The sequence below is a fragment of the Felis catus genome, chromosome B3, assembly GCF_018350175.1.
Source record: "Felis catus isolate Fca126 chromosome B3, F.catus_Fca126_mat1.0, whole genome shotgun sequence".
Taxonomy (NCBI): Eukaryota; Metazoa; Chordata; class Mammalia; order Carnivora; family Felidae; genus Felis; species Felis catus.
In genome coordinates, this window is record NC_058373.1 from 54,313,762 (window position 1) to 54,331,565 (window position 17,804).

Below are 17,804 nucleotides of genomic sequence, written 5' to 3' on the forward strand. Positions count from 1 at the left end.
CTGCATCGATTGACAGGATCATATGGTTCTTCTCTTTTTTTTTGTTAATGTGATGTATCACGTTGATTGATTTGCGAATGTTGAACCAGCCCTGCATCCCAGGAATGAATCCCACTTGATCATGGTGAATAATTCTTTTTATATGCCGTTGAATTCGATTTGCTAGTATCTTATTGAGAATTTTTGCATCCATATTCATCAGGGATATTGGCCTGTAGTTCTCTTTTTTTACTGGGTCTCTGTCTGGTTTAGGAATCAAAGTAATACTGGCTTCATAGAATGAGTCTGGAAGTTTTCCTTCCCTTTCTATTTCTTGGAATAGCTTGAGAAGGATAGGTATTATCTCTGCTTTAAACGTCTGGTAGAACTCCCCTGGGAAGCCATCTGGTCCTGGACTCTTATTTGTTGGGAGATTTTTGATAACCGATTCAATTTCTTCGCTGGTTATGGGTCTGTTCAAGCTTTCTATTTCCTCCTGATTGAGTTTTGGAAGAGTGTGGGTGTTCAGGAATTTGTCCATTGCTTCCAGGTTGTCCAATTTGTAGGCATATAATTTTTCATAGTATTCCCTGATAATTGTTTGTATCTCTGAGGGATTGGTTGTAATAATTCCATTTTCATTCATGATTTTGTCTATTTGGGTCATTTCCCTTTTCTTTTTGAGAAGCCTGGCTAGAGGCTTGTCAATTTTGTTTATTTTTTCAAAAAACCAACTCTTGGTTTCGTTGATCTGCTCTACAGTTTTTTTAGATTCTATATTGTTTATTTCTGCTCTGATCTTTATGATTTCTCTTCTTCTGCTGGGTTTAGGCTGCCTTTGCTGTTCTGCTTCTAGTTCCTTTAGGTGTGCTGTTAGATTTTGTATTTGGGATTTTTCTTGTTTCTTGAGATAGGCCTGGATTGCAATGTATTTTCCTCTCAGGACTGCCTTCGCTGCGTCCCAAAGCGTTTGGATTGTTGTATTTTCATTTTCGTTTGTTTCCATATATTTTTTAATTTCTTCTCTAATTGCCTGGTTGACCCACTCATTCGTTAGTAGGGTGTTCTTTAACCTCCATGCCTTTGGAGGTTTTCCAGACTTTTTCCTGTGGTTGATTTCAAGCTTCATAGCATTGTGGTCTGAAAGTATGCATGGTATAATTTCAATTCTTGTAAACTTATGAAGGGCTGTTTTGTGACCCAGTATGTGATCTATCTTGGAGAATGTTCCATGTGCACTCGAGAAGAAAGTATATTCTGTTGCTTTGGGATGCAGCGTTCTAAATATATCTGTCAAGTCCATCTGATCCAATGTCTCATTCAGGGCCCTTGTTTCTTTATTGACCGTGTGTCTAGATGATCTGTCCATTTCTGTAAGTGGGGTGTTAAAGTCCCCTGCAATTACCACATTCTTATCAATAAGGTTGCTTATGTTTATGAGTAATTGTTTTATATATTTGGGGGCTCCGGTATTCGGCGCATAGACATTTATAATTGTTAGCTCTTCCTGATGGATAGAGCCTGTAACTATTATATAATGTCCTTCTTCATCTCTTGTTACAGCCTTTAATTTAAAGTCTAGTTTGTCTGATATAAGTATGGCTACTCCAGCTTTCTTTTGGCTTCCAGTCGCATGATAAATAGTTCTCCATCCCCTCACTCTCAATCTAAAGGTGTCCTCAGGTCTAAAATGAGTCTCTTGTAGACAGCAAATAGATGGGTCTTGTTTTTTTATCCATTCTGATACCCTATGTCTTTTGGTTGGTGCATTTAATCCATTTACATTCAGTGTTATTATAGAAAGATACGGGTTGAGAGTCATTGTGATGTCTGTATGTTTTATGCTTGTAGTGATGTCTCTGGGACTTTGTCTCACAGGGTCCCCCTTAGGATCTCTTGTAGGGCTGGTTTAGTGGTGACAAATTCCTTCAGTTTTTGTTTGTTTGGGAAAACCTTTATCTCTCCTTCTATTCTAAATGACAGACTTGCTGGGTAAAGGATTCTCGGCTGCATATTTTTTCTGTCTAGCACCCTGAAAATCTCGTGCCAATTCTTTCTGGCCTGCCAAGTTTCAAAAGAGAGATCAGTCACGAGTCTTATAGGTCTCCCTTTATATGTGAGGGCACGTTTACCCCTTGCTGCTTTCAGAATTTTCTCTTTATCCTTGTATTTTGCCAGTTTCACTATGATATGTCGTGCAGAAGATCGATTCAAGTTACGTCTGAAGGGAGTTCTCTGTGCCTCTTGGATTTCAATGCCTTTTTCCTTCCCCAGTTCAGGGAAGTTCTCAGCTATTATTTCTTCAAGTACCCCTTCAGCACCTTTCCCTCTCTCTTCCTCCTCTGGGATACCAATTATGCGTATATTATTTCTTTTTAGTGTATCACTTAGTTCTCTAATTTTCCCCTCATACTCCTGGATTTTTTTTATCTCTCTTTTTCTCAGCTTCCTCTTTTTCCATAACTTTATCCTCTAGTTCACCTATTCTCTCCTCTGCCTCTTCAAGCCGAGCTGTGGTGGTTTCCATTTTGTTATGCATTTCGTTTAAAGCGTTTTTCAGCTCCTCGTGACTGTTCCTTAGTCCCTTGATCTCTGTAGCAAGAGATTCTCTGCTGTCCTGTATACTGTTTTCAAGCCCAGCGATTAATTTTATGACTATTATTCTAAATTCACTTTCTGTTATATTATTTAAATCCTTTTTGATCAGCTCATTAGCTGTTGTTATTTCCTGGAGATTCTTCTGAGGGGAATTCTTCCGCTTGGTCATTTTGGATAGTCCCTGGCGTGGTGAGGACCTGCAGGGCACTTCCCCTGTGTTGTGGTGTATAACTGGAGTTGGTGGGCGGGGCCGCAGTCAGACCTGATGTCTGCCCCCAGCCCACCGCTGGGGCCACGGTCAGACTGGTGTGTGCCTTCTCTTCCCCTCTCCTAGGGGCGGGATTCACTGTGGGGTGGTGTGGCCCGTCTGGGCTACTTGCACACTGCCAGGCTTGTGATGCTGGGGATCTGGCGTATTAGCTGGGGTGGGTAGGCAAGGTGCACGGGGGCAGGAGGGGCAGGCTTAGATCGCTTCTCCTTAGGTGATCCTCCTCTTCAGGAGGGGCCCTGTGGCAGCGGGAGGGAGTCAGATCCGCTGCCGGAGGTTTGGCTCCGCAGAAGCACAGAGTTGAGTGTTTGCGCAGAGCGAGCAAGTTCCCTGGCAGGAACTGGTTCTCTTTGGGATTTTGGCTGGGGGATGGGCGGGGGAGATGGCGCTGGCGAGCGCCTTTGTTCCCCACCAAGCTGAGCTCTGTCGTCAGGGGGCTCAGCAGCTCTCCCTCCCTTTGTCCTCCAGCCTTCCCGCTTTCCGAGCAGAGCTGTTAACTTATGACCTCCCAGACGCTAAGTCGCGCTTGTTGTCGGAACACAGTCCGTCAGGCCCCTCCGCTTTTGCAAGCCAGACTCGGGGGCTCTGCTTGGCCGGCGAGCCGCCCCTCCGCCCCGGCTCCCTCCCGCCAGTCCGTGGAGCGCGCACCGCCTCGCAGCCCTTCCTACCCTCTTCCGTGGGCCTCTCGTCTGCGTTTGGCTCCGGCGACTCCGTTCTGCTAATCCTCTGGCGGTTTTCTGGGTTATTTAGGCAGGTGTAGGTGGAATCTAAGTGATCAGCAGGACGCGCGGTGAGCCCAGCGTCCTCCTAAGCCGCCATCTTGCCGCTTCTCCCTGAATCTGCCTATTTAAAGCAAGATTTCTGGTCAACATAAATAGGTTTAATTTTATGTGACAATTTTTATCAATTGCCTGAAGAGTACACTCTATTTAGATAGGGTCTAGACTTACAATGGGGCTTGTTGGGATAGAATTCCAATATTGTTGGTATCTGTCTTTAGTATAAAAAGGAAATTGTAGCATGTATTGTGGAATTTTTGCTGTTCTTAGTCTAGCCTACAATGTCATTTCAATAGCTACTATGCAAATCTGATTGTTGAGCATATGAAATGTGGTTAGTGTGACTGAGATGAATTTTTTATTTCATTTCTTTTAATTAACTTGTATATGAATTTTAAAAGTAATAGCTAATTCAGTTATTGAAAGCTCTCAATTATGGTTGGAGCAAAATCACAACTCTGTATTTTATGAAGTCTAAATACTGACCTAGTATTTGAATTGTTCAAATTGAGATGTGCTATAAATATAAAATATATACAGTATTTCAAACACCTGCTCCCACAAAAGAATGTAAAATATTTCATTAAGAATTTTTTACAACAGGAGCACCTGGGTGGCTCAGTCGTTTAAGCGTCCAACTTCCGCTCAGGTCATGATCTCACAGTTCATGAGTTTGAGCCCTATATTAGGCTCTGTGCTGACAGCTTAGAGCCTGGAACCTGCTTCTGATTCTTTCTCTGCCCCTCACACACTCAGACACTCACACACACACACTCTCTCTCTCTCTCAAAAATAAACATTAAAAAAAGAATTTTTACAATTATATGTTGAAATGATAATATTTTAAATATATTTTATTAAATAAAATATGTCATCAAAATTAATTTCACTTTTTACTTTTTTAAATTGGCTACTAGAAAATTTAATATTATCTACATGGCTCAAGTAAATTTCTATTGAACAGTGCTAGTCTATAACCATTGAATACATACTCTATATACAGCCTATTTACATCAACATGTTTTATAATGTATTTTAATTTGATCTCCATGTGTCTTTTGTTCCACAGGAAAAAGTTTTTAAAATCTGGAAGACCCATTTTCTCTCAGAAGCTTCTATTGCTCTTTTACATGATTCATTTTGGTGGTGGTTTCTGCATAAATTTAAGGTATGATGTTATTTTTTAAACTTCTTTTTTTAAGTTGATTTGTAGTACAGGGAATTTTTTAGTAGAGATAGCAGTGGTACAAAAAAGTGTTTTTTGGATCCTTTCACAGAAATTGGGTTTTTAGTATTCTTCACATGTTAGAAATCCTGTTTAAAATCTAGAGTTCTTTCTGGAGCACCTGGATGATTCAGTTGGTTAAGCATCTGACTTCGGCTCAGGTCATGATCTCATGGTTTTTGAGTTTGAGGCCTGCATCCGGCTCTACACTGGCAGCAAAGAGCCTGCATGGGATTCTCTCTCTTCCTCTCTCTCTCTCTCTGTCCCTCCCCTTCTTGCCCGTGTGTGTGTGTGTGTGTGTGTGTGTGTGTGTGTGTGTGTTCTCTCTCAATAAATAAACTTTAAAAAAAAATCTAGAGTTCTTTCAGAAGAGTTAAAACTTTAATATGGATTTCAAAGATCCTGAATCTTTATTAATCAGAAAAAAATTGGTGAAATCAGTGTAGTGAATAATACAGTTTTAGCTTAACTCAGTGCTATAATGTGCTGACAAACAGGTAAACAGAAAACCCACTGTAAATCATTGCAGGAATTTTCATCTGGAAAATAGTCCATACCGCTGATGGATACAGGGTCTTTATTTGATTCAGAAAAGTAAAAAACTCTGATTGGGTTTAAGAAGAGAAAGACATCTGGATATCTGGGAAAGATATCTGGGAAACAGTAAGAGAATGGAAATAAGAAGCACATGAGTCTTACAGTTAGAGAATATGGGAGGCTGGGAAAAGTGGTGAATACCAATGACTGTTGTATGTCCTCTGGATCTGGGAGAGTAGCAGAATGAGGAACCCTGGGATCACAGCCCAAGCACTAAGAAGATGTGCCATTACATCAAAGAAGTTTACAAATAGACTCCACTCTCTACCTTTCTCCAGCTCAAATTACTTGCACAAAGCTACTTATGGATTGTCACAGGAATTTTGTACCATGAAGAAATGGGTGTTAACCAGTTTTACATACAAACCATTCAGTTAGTGCTATATGTTAGAATAATTAGTGTAATTCCAGATTAAGGTTATCTGTCCTGTATTTCTGATATTGTTAGGAGCTCTGGATATAGCATTATCTAGTGAAATTCGTGAAATCAGGAGAATTTCATCACCTTAAATTTCTTTCTCGAGATCTGGATGCTGAATTTATGTTTTTCCTTGAAACAGAGAAACATTACATTCCGGCTTTAATCTGTTAAGATTATATATAACAAGTTTTTGAAGGAAACATAATCTAAGAGTGTTTCTAGTAATTGTTTTGTCAGGCAATAATAGTATTTTATTGCTTTGAACAAACACAGATTTGACACCAAAATATTAATGACCCGCTGCATTTATATTGTTTTTGGAATAATAAGGAATTAGATTTTTTTTTATCTTTAACCAAGGATTCTCTAGAAACTAGTGGCTTTCTGAAATTAAAATGTAATAATTTAGTAATAACTTTAAAACATTATAACTTAATAAGATTTCTGGTGTCATTATATTTGACTTGTTTTGAGAAGGAATATGTAAGTTAGTTGGATCAGTCTTCTGCTAGTGTTCTAGGGAACTGAAAGGGGCAGTTTAGGGATCCAGATCAAATTGAAGCAAACTTTCCATGATTTAATGAGAACAATTCCTCTTTCATCTGTTTTGTTCATTGCATTTTATCTATGACTTTATTTCTAAGAGGGTTTATTATAATATATATACATATTATGTTGAAGCTAGTGAACTATATAAAGTGGGAATAGAGCTATTCCTTAAATATTTGTTTTGTTAGGTAAGCTCCTCTTTTAAGCTTTACTATCGTTTTAGATGTATGCAAAACACATAAATTCTATCTATATTTGAGTACACTTTATGAAGAATAAATAGTACTGATTTTATACCTAGAATATGGTAAAACCACAAACCACTTGTTCAATTACCAATAGTTTATATGACCAAATACATAATCATACTCTAGAATGTAGCATGCTTCAGCATGGTAGCTTTAAAACATATTTCAGTAATTGTTATAGATTAATATAAAAGCATATTTCCTCTATTGCCTATGTTTAGTGATAACTTGGTCTAGTAGAATTTTAAATCTGGTTTTCCCAAATAATTATTGTGAAACTTTGGGCTAGTCAAAAAACCTTTCTGAACTTCACTGATCTCATCTCTAAAAAACAAAACAGGTAGAAAATTACATATACCCTGCTTTTTTCCCCTAAAGTTGTTGTATTAAAAGTGACATGAATAAGAAGACACCTAGTAAACTTTGAAATACTATATAAATATAATATGGGATTCAACACAATAGAATTAAGAGATCTGACTTTCAAAAACAAGTTTATCCACTTAGTAAATAATGTGTCTTAGAATAGTTATTTACCTCTCTAAATCTTTCATAAAATAAAAAAATCACATACTTTGTATGTTTCTTGGGTTAAATGAGAAAGTACATGTAAACTTGTTTACATGGAGCTACGTATATAGTGTTTAATGGATATATCTATCATCATCATCATTATTATTATTATTATTATATTAATTGAGAGAACACAGTATTCCAAAAATTGGGGGCCAATGTATAGGCTAATTAACAAAAGTTTCCCTGATGATGTTTGACTAGAAGAACTTCAGTAATGATATTGCAATATACTTAATATTTTTAAAAATTGCCCTTGGGACTTGGGCTCCCCCAAAGATTCAGAAATCTGGAAAGCACATTATTCCCACCCATAAAACAACAAAGGAAACCCATATAACCTATAACATTACAACTTTTTAAAATTTATCATGTAGAGTAAATTTCAAAGCAAAGAATGTTAGCAGGGAAAAAGAGAGTAATTGTATGATGGTAAATTGGTTGATTCATCATTATTAATAATAGGAAAAGTCATAAATATACTTAGATGTTCCAACACCTCATTCTCAATAACTGGTAAAATATACAAAAAGATCAGTAATTATATAGAAGACTTGAGCAACACTGTCAACCAGATTGATCAATCTAATTGACATTTACTAAATGTTTCTCCTGACACAACATAATATAAATTTTTCTGAAGTACACAGTAGACATTTACCAACGACTTTCTGAGCTAGGAAAACATCCTAACAAATTTAAAATAATAAAGTCATACAGAGTATGTTTTCTGACCAAATGGAATTTATAAATGAATAACATAAAGCTGACACCAAAGCCGAAGATATTATAAGAAACAAAATAATCTATAGACCAAAATTCTCTTTGATGAATATTGATGCAAAAATCCTCAACAAAACACTAGCAAACTCAGTTCAGCATATTAAAAGATTATACACTCTGACCAATGGGATTTATTCCCAGAATGCAAGTATGATTTTTTTAAAATGTTTATTTATTTTGAGAAAGGGTGCATGCAAGCAAGGGGAGGGGCAGAGAGAGAGAGAATCCCAAGCAGGCTCCATGCTATCAGCACAGAGCCCAATGTGGGGCTTAAACCCATGAACCATGAGATCATGACCTGACCCAAAAATCAAGAGTCAGATGCTCAACTGACTGAACAACCCAGGTATGCCAGTAAATGATTTTTTAATGTATTGTTGAATTTAGCCTAGTATTTTATTGAGGATTTTTGCATCTGTGTTCATCAGAGATATTGGCCTATAGTTCTCTTTTTTAATGGTGTCTTTATCTGGTTTTAGTATTGGGATAATGCTGGCTTCATAGAATGAATTTGGAAGTTTTCCTTCCTTTTCTATTTTTTAGAATAGTTTGAGGAGAATAGGTATTAACTCTTCTTTAAATGTTTGGTAGAATTTGCCTGTGAAGCCATCTGGTCCTGGACTTTTATTTGTTGGGAGGTTCTGTTTTTTGTTTTTTGTTGTTTTTTTTAACCCAATGTCTTTGCTGGTTATCCATCTATTCAAATTTTGTATTTCTTCCTTTTTAAGTTTTGGTAGTTTACATGTTTCTGAGAATTTATCCATGTCTTTTATGTTGTCCAATTTGTTGGCATATAGTTTTTCATAATATTCACTGATAATTGTTTGTATTTCTGTAGTGTTTGGTTGATATTTCCCCTCTCTCCTTTATGATTTTACTTATTTTAGTCCTTTTTCTTTCCTTTTTGATAAGTCTGGCTAGAAGGTTATCAATTATTGATTTTTTTCAAAGAATCAGCTCCTGGTGTCATTGATCTGTTGTTTTTTTAGTTTCTGTATCATTTATTTCTGCTCTGATCTTTATTGTTTCCTTCCTTCTCCTGGTTTCAGATTTCTAGTTCCTGTAGGTGTAAGGTTTGGTTGTTTGAGGTTTTTCTTGCTACCTGATATAGGCCTGTATTGCTATAAACTTCTATCTTAGAACCGCGTTTTCTGCATCCCAAAGGTTTTGGACCACTGTATTTTCATTTTCATTTGCTTCGATGTACTTTTTAATTTATTCTCGTATTTCCTGGTTGACCCATTCATTGTTTAGTAGCATATTATTTAAACCCCATGTATCTATGGACTTTTTAGATTTTTGTCTTGTGGTTGACTTCTAGTTTCATAGTGTTGTGGTTAGAAAAGATGTATAGTATGGGGGCGCCTGGGTGGCGCAGTCGGTTAAGCGTCCGACTTCAGCCAGGTCACGATCTCGCGGTCCTTGAGTTGGAGCCCCGCGTCGGGCTCTGGGCTGATGGCTCAGAGCCTGGAGCCTGTTTCCGATTCTGTGTCTCCCTCTCTCTCTGGCCCTCCCCCGTTCATGCTCTGTCTCTCTCTGTCCCAAAAATAAATAAACGTTGAAAAAAAATTAAAAAAAAAAAAAGAAAGAAAAGATGTATAGTATGACTTCAGTCGTCTTGAATTTGTTGCGGCCAGTTTTGTGGGCTAATTTGTGATCTAACATGGAGAATGTTCCATGGGCATTTGAAAAGAATGTGAATTCTGCTGTTTTAGGCTGGGACAATCTGAATATATCTGTTAAGTCCATCTGTTCCAGAGTGTCATTCAAAGCTATTTGTTCCTGATTATTTTCTGTTTAGAGATCTGTCTGTTGATTTAAGTGGGGTGTTAAAGTTTTCTCTACTACTATTGTATTACTGATTAGTTCCTTTATGTTTGTTACTCACTCTTTTATGCATTTGGGTGCTCCTATGTTGAGTACATAAAGATATACAGTTGTTATATTGTTGGATTGTCCCCTTTATTATGATACAGTATCCTTCTTTGTCTCTTGTTATAGCCTTTGTTTTAAAGTCTGTTTGTCCCATACTTAATTATGGGTACTCTTTCTTTTGACATCCGTTTGCATGATGTTTCTCTGTCCCTTCACGTTCAATCTGAAGGTGTTTTTAGGTCTAAAATGAGTCTCTTGTAAGCACCATAAACTACTTGCATAAACTACCATTTTTATGTTGCCTGTCTACACAGACTGCTGTCTCTTTAAGGGTGGCGACCCAGCTATCACTTGCCCTCCTGGCTCACCCAGTGCTGAGTCAGATGACTTTTAAAGCTCCAGGCTCCAAGTACCACTGGTTTTATAAATTCACTGAATTCAGCCCCTCTAGTTTCTAGTCAAATGCTGTGGAGATTAGTCTTCCCTATGTGAGCTCCCTGGTGTAAAGGCCCATTTCTTTGCCCTCTCCAGACATGCAGCTCCCTCCCTCCTACAGGCAGCCTCCCTCCACCTTTCTGACTTTCCTAACCTTTTAGATGCAGATTCTTCTCTAAATTTAGTTGTGGAGTTTGTTCTGCCAGTCTTTGGATTGCTCTCTGGTCTATTGACTTGGATGCTGATGATATCTAGTTGTAAATGTGGATGGGGTGAGTTCAGGGCCCCCCTGCTCCGTCATCTTCCCAAGCTAATCCTATCAGGACTTCACTATAATATTGAAATTATTTTGTGTATACATTTCTTCCTTCTGACAACATACTGTGTCTTTAGTTTAGTATCATGTCACAATTGTACTACTTCTGGCTGTGGCTGTCGCATCCTAGTAACTGCTTTAATTTTATGCTGAGTTACTGATAAAAATAGAGTTCAAGTGGTTATAGAACAAGATAATTTAAAACTCATTGATTGCCTCTGCATGCCAGCTTTAATGCAGGAACCTTTATTAACCTGTCAAATGTTTGTGTGCTCTCTGTGTGCCAGGCACTGTGCTGAGGCCTTGGAAAACAAAGTCAAACAAAACATGATCCTTGTCTTTATTTTACTATGCTACTTTAAGATATGTATTGTCAGATACATTTGGTAGATGAGGAAACTAGGACTAATTAGCCCAGGGTAAGGCAGCTAATGAATAACAGAGCCAGTATTCAAATTCAGGTTCGCATGATACCAAACCCATGCTTATTCCACTATAGCAACTGATCTGCCTCTTAAGAATAAATAAAATTATTGATATTATGCATATAAATCCAATTTTTAATTATAGTATTAATACTTTTAATTCCATACATTTTTTATTTTTTAAGCCTGACAGAGAAAATCAAGATTCCTTGTTTGATAGAATTTCAGAAAGTTATGTGGTGCTTTTCATGAGCATCCCTGCAAGTCGAAAGGATACATTCCTTCAGGTAAACATAGAAATTAACTGGTTATGCTAAGCATTTTTAGAGCAAATGAAATAAAAAAAGTTACTTTATTCAAACATTTATTAGAAGTTACTTTGTTACTTTGAAAGGAAATTGCCTGAAGTAGAGTAAGTAATGGTCAAATATGAAAAGTTATGCTTCCCCCTCAGAATATTGTATTCCCTCGCCTAAAAGTCTTACAGAATCTCCTTAGTGTGGTACAGGTATTTTGTTTGCATATGATAATGTGAAAACTGTTGACTTATCCTATATATATTTTTGATTTTTTTCTGTGTATCTATAAAATTAATCATTTTTCTTTTCCCTTATAATATATCTTTTGATCTGTTTAAGAGGACTTGAGAAGTTTATGTTATGTGTAAGGGCTAAGCACTCGTTAAAGTAAACAAAAATGGACATAGTTATGAAGTTTTTGTTTTACTTTTCTGTCGTTATAATAACTATTGAAAAGGATTGATTAAAAGGCTTTGTGTTCTTTGTGTTCTTTTAATGTGAAATGAAAATGTGTAGGAATTTCATTAGATATTTTTAAATTTATTTTTTTTTTAATTTTTAAATGTTTATTTTTGAGAGAAAGACAGAGACAGAGCGTGAGCTGGGGACCGGCAGAGAGAGAGGGAGACACAGAATCCAAAACAGGCTCCGGGCTCCAAGCTGTCAGCACAGAGCCTGATGGTGGGCTCGAACTCACGAACTGTGAGATCATGACCTGGAGCCGACGTCAGACTCTTAACTGACTGAGCCATCCAGACACGCCTGATATTTTTAAATTTAAACATCTAGCATTTCAAAGCAGAAGCCACATTCAAATACTTTCGTGTTGACATCTGTAAATCAGAAATACATTCATATTTTGAGTTGATAACTGTTTTTCTGGGTAAAGCAAACTTAAAAACAGTAAAATGTCATTCACAATGGAAGTATAAACAAACTTAAACTGCCAAATATTTATGTTCAATCTTGACCTATCTTACTTACTCACAGTTATATACACGTAGTGTCATAAAAGGAAACCAGTAGCACACTGGGAATAGGGAGACTTGGCTTCATGTCCAGAATTTGCTACTAATTACCTGGATGATCTTGGCAAAACATTTAGTCTCTCACTTCCACAGCTGAAAGAGGTTGATTAGAACCGTGATTCATAAATTGTTGTTTTGTGGAACAATGGTGTTCTGAAAGATGGACTAGGATTTTTCTCTCCTAATACTAAAATATTTTGTTCTTATTTGCATGTAAACGTTAGTTAATGGTTAGGATTCTTGGTAAATTGCCTAGAAATGACAAAAACAGCTCTTTCTCCTATCCATAATTTTCCACTTAGTCTATCTTTTGTGGTGAGTGAGCCTAGCCTACGTAACATGGTTTGATGAAATCAAGCCTGCTTTAACACCATGCTTTTGAGAAAAGGATAACTGGCCTATTTAATATGGACAAAGATAGTAGTGGCACCATTGCATATCCCCCATTCTCCAATGTCTAGACCTACAATTTTGGTCCAAATGTTCTCCCCTGGGGTTGATATGCCTTCTGATAGATCCTATATTTATAACCTTTCTCAAATCATGACTTGATTTTTTTCTGGGTCCCTATTTTCAGTAGCTTTTTCCAAGGAGAAATTAGAAGTTTTTATTCAAAATTCAAAGCCTCATTTGAGAACAAACAAGATGTACATCTTGGTGATTTGACCCCTTGACCTGGATTTGATCTTCTTTTAATGCTCCCTTTCTGTTTCTATGCTTGAGGCCACCTCCCTATACATCTATCTCCTCCAGAGCTGTTTAAGTAGAAGTAAAGCCTCAGCTCTTATTGACCAATTTCCATTATTTTTAACTCACTCAGATAAGTTAGGGTTTTGTTACTGCTTGCTCATCTGATTTATTTTACCTAACAGAGAGAAATTTATTAATATTTAAGAATCAAAAAGTCATCTTCATATTCCACTATTCAGTACAAATTAGCTTAATCTAAACATATTTAATGTGGCTTTTACTTCTCTTTCTTCCAGGGTTATACAATGATAGACCTTCAGAAATTTTCCCAACACAATTTGACATTTGATCCTTAATCTCATGAAGATGAGATATTCACATAAAACTTTTAGTTCACCTTGTTAAACCTTTTAATTTTAATAGTCAGTATTACTTCTTCTACCAAAATATAACATGTGATTATTTCTGATGGTAAAAAAAATGTTTATGATTCACTCGATAAAATTAAATATACCAATATATTAAAGCATTCCCCCCAACCACCAAACAAAAATCGTGGAATTCTTCAAAGAATATCATCATTTACCAGAAAGTTTCAGCACTCCTGGATTAGGTAACTGTGTTAGTTGCCTATTGTTACTCTAACAAATTATCAAAAATTTAGTGACTTTTCAAACAACAGAAATTCCTTGTCTGAGACTTATAGAGTCCAGAAGTCCAAACTGAATCTCATAGGGCTAAAATTGAGGTATCAACAGGGCCAATTTCTTTCAGAGGCCCAGAGGAGAATCCATTCCTTGTCTCTTCTAGCTTCTGCTGGCTGCCAGCAATCTTTGGCTTCTGGTCGCATCACTCTAACTTCTGTTTCTGCCATCACGTTGCCTTCTTCTTTTTTATAGTAAAATTTCCAGAGCCTCCCTCTTATAAGGACACTTGTGATTACACTTAAGGCACACTGGATAATCCAGTATGATCTCCCCACTTAAGATCTTTAGCTTCATGAAATCTGCAAAGCCCTTTTGTTGAATAAATTAACATTCCCATGTTCCAGAGATTAAGACAGTGACCTCCAAGGGACACTTAGATTCCAAAAGTTTACATTTAATATTAAGGGCTAAATGTGATTTTAAATACTATTTGACTGCTGAATACAAGAATAATAAATTAAAATATTTTAATTTTTAAATATAAAACTATAGTAACTTTTATGTTTAGTCACTTCCTAAGAGAAATTTAGTAGTTTAGGGGTTTTAAGTCTAATAGAATAATACAGTACCATATATTTGTTGATATCTGATCATAGTTTTACTGTGTAAACAACATATAGTTATTACAACGTATTAACTCACCTAAACAGATTTCAGTTATTTAAAAAAAGTTTGTTATTCTAGCCACACACACACACACGCACACACACACACACACAAAATGGTAATTATGTGACATGATGTAGGTATTAACTAATATTATGGTGGTGATCATATTGCAGTTTATAAGCGTATCAAATCAACATGCTGTATACCTTAAACTTACACTGTGTTATATATAAATCATATTTTAATTAACAAATACATAAATAGGGGCACCTGGGTGGTAAGATTGCGTGCTTGCTCAGAGAAGCAGTAACCATTTTGTTCATCCTATTAACATCTATGTTCTAAAACCACATCTTGTTAGGATTCTGTTATTGATATGGAAGTTTATGGGGGAGAGAGAAGATGACAAATTTAAAATACATGTATATGGGGGCATCTGGGTGTCTCAGTTGGTTAAGCATCTGGCTCCAGCTCAGGTCATAATCTCGCACTTCTTGGGTTCAAGCCCTCCATCGGGTTCTGTGCGGACAGCTCAGAGCCTGGAGCCTGCTTTGGATTCTATGTCTCCCTCTCTCTCTCTTCCCCTCCCCAACTCATGCTCTGTCTCTCTCAAAAATAAGTAAACATTAAAAAAATAAAACAAAATAAAATTTAAAATATGTAAATATACATTTTATTATAATGATCTACACATGTCACTTTCTAAAAGAGGATAACAATACCAAGGTTAAGTGAAATAATAATCATCAAACTTTATCTTAAAATATGATAATTAAACCTTATCTTGTTAACTTCATCCTTTATCCAAATTAAATTTTCTAAAATGCTAACAAATAGCCAAATTGACTTTATTTTCAACTCTTCTTTGCTCATGTCCCTCAGTTAGAGGTACAAAGAAGTGAGGAGTGGCCAAAAGCAAGCTATAAGAAAAAAGGGACATAGGGTGCCTGGGTGGCTCAGTCAGTTAAGAGTCTGCCTTTTTATTTCAGCTCAGGTCATGATCTCATGGTTCATGGGTTCAAGCCCTGTGTCATGCTCTGTGTTGACAGTGTGTAGCCTGCTTGGAATTCTCTCTTTCTGCCCTTCCCCCCCGGGTACACACTCTCTCTCTCAAAATAAATAATTTTTTTTAATTAAAAGAATTAAATTTTTTAAAAAAAGATAAAAGGGACATACATATTTCACAAACTTAATAATCATTTCTTTGGTAGCTGAGATAGGCTATATAAAATATGAAATTATTCTTTTTTTAATTTTTTTTTAAATTTTTTTTCAACGTTTTTTATTTATTTTTGAGACAGAGAGAGACAGAGCATGAACGGGGAGGGGCAGAGAGAGAGGGAGACACAGAATCGGAAACAGGCTCCAGGCTCCGAGCCATCAGCCCAGAGCCTGATGCGGGGCTCGAACTCACGGACCGCAAGTTTGTGACCTGGCTGAAGTCGGACGCTTAACCGACTGTGCCACCCAGGCGCCCCTAAAATATGAAATTATTCTAATATGACTCTTTTTGATAGGTGTATCCTGATTGTTTGGCACAAGCTATCTATGCAACATTCCAGGAAGCATTTCCAGAATCCGGTAATATTTTTAATGATGAATTTAAAGAAGATCTAGGAAATAATATTTTTCTTTGGCTGTCAGGTAGGAGTATATCATTTACATATGATCATTATTTTGATACCTAAAACTTTTAGATTACAGTATCTTGTCCAAAAATTAGTAGTTCTTTGCTTTACGAAACATGTCATATTAATGCCTAGATTTTAAAAAAGAATGATTATTTTCTCTGAAAGTTTTGCTATATCAAAACCTGTTATTAACGTTAGAAGCCAAATCATTTTATTGGCAATGGGATTGTTATATAAAATTGAATTTCCATAGAAATAAAGCTATATATATTTTATATTTAGAAAGTAAATATTTTAGGCTGCTTTGGAACATTGTAGACATTTTTATGGCAAATAGTATTGGGTAAATTCTAGAGCTAACTTAGTTCCTTGCGGAAATATAATCAATGATTAATCAAGAAAAAGGTTTCTTTTTGAATCATGGTATATGTGTAAGTGGGACTGATAGGACTGAAAGGCTGAAGGAAATTAAAATCTATCCTAGAGCATTTTGCTAGAGATTTAGGCAACTGAGTGTAAAACTAAGGTATAATTTCATGTTCCAGGAGTGACCTCCTCAATATTTTTTTTATAATACTGCTTCACTCTTATGGACTACCAGAAGCTATTGACTATTTTTAAATTGTTCTTATAAATCTTTTGATACAAATTTTGACAGATTTTTTAAAAACTGTTTTGCACCAATTCTTAGTAACCAAACCATTTCTGAAAGAAAATGTTATTGGGGTACCTGGGTGGCTCAGTCAGTTAAGTGTCTGACTTTGGCTCAGGTTATGATCTCATGTTTCATGAGTTCAAGCCCCATGTCTGTCTTCAGACTTAGGTCATGATGTTGCTGGTCAGAGTTCGAGCCCCATGTTGGGCTCTGTGTTGACAGCTTGGAACCTGGAGCCTGTTTCAGATTCCGTATCTCCCTCTCTCTCTCAAAATAAATAAAACATTAAAAAAAAGAAAATGTTATATATTTTAAGGAGGGCGCCCTTGAGAGGTAAAGACTAGAAAGCAGCACTTAGAAACCACCCTCCCCTTCAATCAACACACACAGACCAGAGCCTCCCAATTATAGAGATAAATACAATGAATTCTAATATAAGAAATTAAAAGGGAATGGACACAGCATTCATACCAATATTCTATAAGAAAAAAATGTGATGAAGAACAGAACAACTTTCTTGCTAACCTATTCTACTATATTGTGTCCCCCCAAAATTCATACATTGAAGTCCTAACCCCCAGTACACCTCAGAATGTGGTTGTATTTCAGTATAGGACCTTTAAAGAGGTAATTAGGTTAAATGAAATAATTTCAGTGAGCTCTAATCCAACAAGACTGGTGTCCTTTGAGTAGGGAGACACCAGGGATGTGGATTCACAGAGAAAAGGCCATGTGAGGACACAACAAGAAGTTAGCCATCTGTAAGCCAAGGGAAGAGACCTCCTGAGAAATCAGACCTGCTTGCACCCTGATCGTGGACATCCAGCCTCCAGAACTGTGATATATTTCTGTTGTTTAAGTCCTCTGGTCTTTAGCATTTTTGTTATGGCAGCACTAGCAAACTAATACAGATTTTTAAAATTAACTAGAAAAAAGTTGACAAAAACAGATGAAAATTTTTACCCAGCAATTAAAAACTGGAACAGATGAAATCAAAGGCATCAATATTGGTGAAGATGAAGTCAGGGTGTCACTTTTTACAGATGACATGATACTCTACATGCAAAACTCCACAGACTCCACCAAAAAGTCTGTTAGAACTGATACATCAATT

General features: G+C 36.5%; 1 protein-coding gene across 15 annotated transcripts in view; it reads left to right on the top strand.

The window, feature by feature from the left end:
* Nucleotides 1-17,804, top strand: part of FAM227B (family with sequence similarity 227 member B) — a 210,456-nt gene that overhangs the window by 28,398 nt on the left and 164,254 nt on the right. For all 15 annotated transcript variants that reach the window (XM_019832458.3, XM_045059341.1, XM_045059340.1 and 12 more), the window contains 3 exons: nucleotides 4,694-4,792; nucleotides 11,257-11,358; nucleotides 15,922-16,048. In XM_019832458.3, the coding sequence (XP_019688017.1) occupies nucleotides 4,694-4,792; nucleotides 11,257-11,358; nucleotides 15,922-16,048 (328 nt within the window). The remainder of the gene's footprint in view (nucleotides 1-4,693; nucleotides 4,793-11,256; nucleotides 11,359-15,921; nucleotides 16,049-17,804) is intronic.